Source organism: Bison bison, unplaced genomic scaffold, assembly GCF_000754665.1.
Source record: "Bison bison bison isolate TAMUID 2011002044 unplaced genomic scaffold, Bison_UMD1.0 scf7180017864198, whole genome shotgun sequence".
In the NCBI taxonomy this organism is placed as follows: domain Eukaryota; kingdom Metazoa; phylum Chordata; class Mammalia; order Artiodactyla; family Bovidae; genus Bison; species Bison bison.
This window is the reverse complement of record NW_011494770.1, coordinates 4,830,263-4,834,405: the sequence shown is the minus strand read 5'-3', so window position 1 is coordinate 4,834,405 and position 4,143 is coordinate 4,830,263. Positions and strand designations below refer to the sequence as shown.

The following is a 4,143-nucleotide window of genomic DNA, read 5'->3' as shown; positions in this document are numbered from 1 at the left end:
CGTGAGTCTGAGTGAACTCCAGGAGTTGGTGATGGACAGGGAGGCCTGGCGTGCTGTGATTCATGGGTTGCAAAGAGTCGGACACGACTGAGCGACTGATCTGATCTGATACAACTTTCTAGTAGCTACATTTGAAGAGTAGAAAGAGACAAGTGAAATTAATTTGCTTAATGTATTTAATTTGTATATGCATATTATGTCAAAGTGAAATCAATATTTTGCGGCAATCTTGATTCCAGCTTCTGCTTCCTCCAGCCCAGCATTTCTCATGATGTACTCTGCATAGAAGTTAAATAAGCAGGGTGACAATATACAGCCTTAACGTACTCCTTTTCCTATTTGGAACCAGTCTGTTGTTCCATGTCCAGTTCTAACTGTTGCTTCCTGACCTGCATACAGGTTTCTCAATAGGCAGGTCAGGTGGTCTGGTATTCCCATCTCTTTCAGAATTGTCCACAGTTTATTGTGATCCACACAGTCAAAGGCTTTGGCATAGTCAATAAAGCAGGAATAGATGTTTTTCTGGAACTCTCTTGCTTTTTCCATGATCCAGCGGATGTTGGCAATTTGATCTCTGGTTCCTTTGCCTTTTCTAAAACCAGCTTGAACATCTGGAAGTTCACCGTTCATGTACTGCTGAAGCCTGGCTTGGAGAATTTTGAGCATTACTTTACTAGCATGTGAGATGAATGCAATTGTGCAGTAGTTTGAGCATTCTTTGGCATGGTCTTTCTTTGGGATTGGAATGAAAACTGACCTTTTCCAGTCCTGTGGCCACTGCTGAGTTTCTAAAGTTGCTGGCATATTGAGTGCAGCACTTTCACAGCGTCATCTTTCAGGATTTGAAATAGCTCAACTGGAATAACATCACCTCCACCAGCTTTGTTTATAGTGTTGCTTCCTAAGGCCCACTTGACTTCACATTCCAGGATGTCTGGCTCTAGGTCAGTGATCACACCATCGTGATTATCTTGCTCGTGAAGATCTTTTTTGTACAGTTCTGTGTATTCTTGCCACCTCTTCTTAATATCTTCTGCTTCTGTTAGGTCCATACCATTTCTGTCCTTATGAAGCCCGTCTTTGCATGAAATGTTCTATTGGTATCTCTGATTTTCTTGAAGAGATCTCTAGTCTTTCCCATTCTGTTGTTTTCCTCTATTCCTTTGCACTGATTGCTGAGGACGGCTTTCTTATCTCTCCTTGCTATTCTTTGGAACTCTGCATTCAGATGCTTTATCTTTCCTTTTCTCCTTTGCTTTTTGCTTCTCTTCTTTTCACAGCTATTTGTAAGGCCTCCTCAGACAGCCATTTTGCTTTTTTGCATTCTTTTCCATGGGGACGGTCTTGATCCCTGTCTCCTGTACACTGTCCATCGTTCAGGGATGAACCGCTGTCCATAGTTCATCAGGCACTCTATCTATCAGATCTAGGCCCTTAAATCTATTTCTCACTTCCACTGTATAATCATAAGGGATTTGATTTAGGTCATACCTGAATGGTCTAGTGGTTTTCCCTACTTGCTTCAATTTAAGTCTGAATTTGGCAATAAGGGTTCATGATCTGAGCCACAGTCAGCTCCCAGTCTTGTTTTTGCTCACTGTATAGAGCTTCTCCATCTTTGGCTGCAAAGAATATAATCAATCTGATTTCGGTGTTGACCATCTGGTGATGTCCATGTGTAGAGTCTTCTGTTGTGTTATTGGAAGAGAGTGTTTGCTCTGACCAGTGCGTTCTCTTGGCAAAACTCTATTAGCCTTTGCCCTACTTCATTCCGTATTCCAAGGCCAAATTTGCCTGTTACCCCAGGTGTTTCTTGACTTCCTACTTTTGCATTCCAGTCCACTATAATGAAAAGGACATCTTTTTTGGGTGTTAGTTCTAAAAGGTCTTGTAGGTCTTCACAGAACCATTCAACTTCAGCTTCTTCAGCGTTACTGGTTGGGGCATAGGCTTGGATTACTGTGATATTGAATGGTTTGCCTTGGAAATGAACAGAGATCATTCTGTTGTTTTTGAGATTGCATCCAAGTACTGCATTTCAGACTCTTGTTGACCATGATGGCTACTCCATTTCTTCTAAGGGATTCCTTCCTGCAGTAGTAGATATAATGGTCATCTGAGTAAAATTCACCCATTCCAGTCCATTTTAGTTCGCTGATTCCTAGAATGTCGACGTTCACTCTTGCCATCTCCTGTTTGACCACTTCCAATTTGCTTTGATTCATGGACCTAACATTCCAGGTTCCTATGCAATACTGCTCTTTATAGCATCAGACCTTGCTTCTAGCACCAGTCACATCCACAACTGGGTATTGTTTTTGCTTTGGCTCCATCCCTTCATTCTTTCTGGAGTTATTTCTCCACTGATCTCCAGTAGCATATTGGGCACCTATCGACCTGGGGAGTTCCTCTTTTAGTATCCTATCATTTTGCCTTTTCATACTGTTCATGGGGTTCTCAAGGCAAGAATACTGAAGCAAATCTTCAACTATCCCTCGGTCTTTGTTATTTTTAACCTCAATTCTGAAATTCAAAATGCTTCATTATGGACATCCTCTATCATCAAAGTCAAATAAAAAATGAATATAGAAAACGCCAAATCTGAATCTCTTTTCTTTCCTACACCCAGAACCATGTATCTAATTATCAGCAAGATATTTGTATTTATATGTTCCTACATATTTAACTTATCTCCCTAGGAGAAAGTAGTTCCTCATACTGAGTTGTCCATTTTTTATTAATGGCTCCATCACTCTTCAACTTACTTTTGTTCAAAATCCTTTATTTATCCTTGACTATTCTAATTCACCATACCAAATAGCAATAACTTGCCCATTTTCTGTATGCCCCTCTATTATTTTTGTGTCTGTCTTATATGTACTTTTATAGCTGTATGTATATATTTCTCATATCTCACACTATATTTTAAGAATCACGAATACAAGAAAGATGTGTTGCCACCGTGCATCACCTACAGAACAGTGCATATTGTCTGAGATCTTAGATGTCATAGCTACTCAGTAAGTAGACAAAATCTGATTTGTTTATGATTCTGACACCAACTCAACCTCTCCCCTGAATTTGCTGAACTATGAAACTCATCATTCTATAACAAATGTCAAGCATTTTTTTTTCAACTTTTTATTTTATACTGGAGTATAGCTGATTGACAATGTTGTGTTAGTTTCAGGTACCTTAAATAAAACCACTAGAATTTTAAAAATATTTTATCTATGAGGGTCATGTCTATCTTTTGCTTGGTTTCGATCTTTCATCAGCTTTTGACCCTTCAAGTAAATAAGTTCCTAATAATCATATCCTTTTTTTTAACTCAAATTATCAAAGCTACACTACTGCAAACTTGCCTTTGTTATACCTTATACAGAAGTAACAATTTTGCCTTGAATGTTGACATATAAATCATTTCCAAAATAAGACCCCAAATACAACAGGTCCATTCAAATCCATTAAAAACGATTTACCTGGTTTATGGGAACACCAAAATATTCCAGCATTTCTCTTAAGATACTCAATATGAATGACATTGATGAGGCAAATACAGAAGCAAATTTAAAGAAACATTGTTTCTTCATACCTTAAGGGGAAAAAAATAGGAAAACATTACTCTTGATAAATAACTGCTGCACACACAAACAAAAAAGCCTTCGTTACACATTACACCATCAACTAAACTAATCTCTCTGGCCAGCATTATTTTGAGGTGAGGAGAGACAAAGAGCAATGGGAGAATGGGGAAGGGCTGGTTAAAAAAACAAAACAAAACAAAACAAAAAAAACCTTCAGTTTATCAGTTAAGTTGCATTAAAAATTCATAGGATTTTTTTTGACCCTCCCATGGACGGAGGAGCCTGGTAGGCTTCAGTCTATGGGGTCGCAAAGAGTCAGACATGACTGAGCGACTTCACTTTTACTTTTCACTTTCATGCATTGGAGAAGGAAATGGCAAACCACTCCAGTGTTCTTGCCTGGAGAATCCCAGGGACGCCAGAACCTGGTGGGCTGCCATCTATGGGGTCGCACAGACTCAGACACGACTGAAGTGACTTAGCAGCAGCAAGGGACCCAGTGCTAGTGTGCTCAGCTGTTCAGTCCTGTCCAACTCTTTGAGATCCCGTAGATTGT

General features: G+C 39.4%; 1 protein-coding gene across 2 annotated transcripts in view; it reads right to left on the bottom strand.

The window, feature by feature from the left end:
- Window positions 1–4,143, bottom strand: part of MTFR2 (mitochondrial fission regulator 2) — a 16,708-nt gene that overhangs the window by 11,459 nt on the left and 1,106 nt on the right. For both annotated transcript variants that reach the window (XM_010844244.1, XM_010844245.1), the window contains exon 2: window positions 3,483–3,595. In XM_010844244.1, coding sequence (XP_010842546.1) covers window positions 3,483–3,593 — 111 coding nt within the window. In that variant the 5' untranslated portion in view covers window positions 3,594–3,595. The remainder of the gene's footprint in view (window positions 1–3,482; window positions 3,596–4,143) is intronic.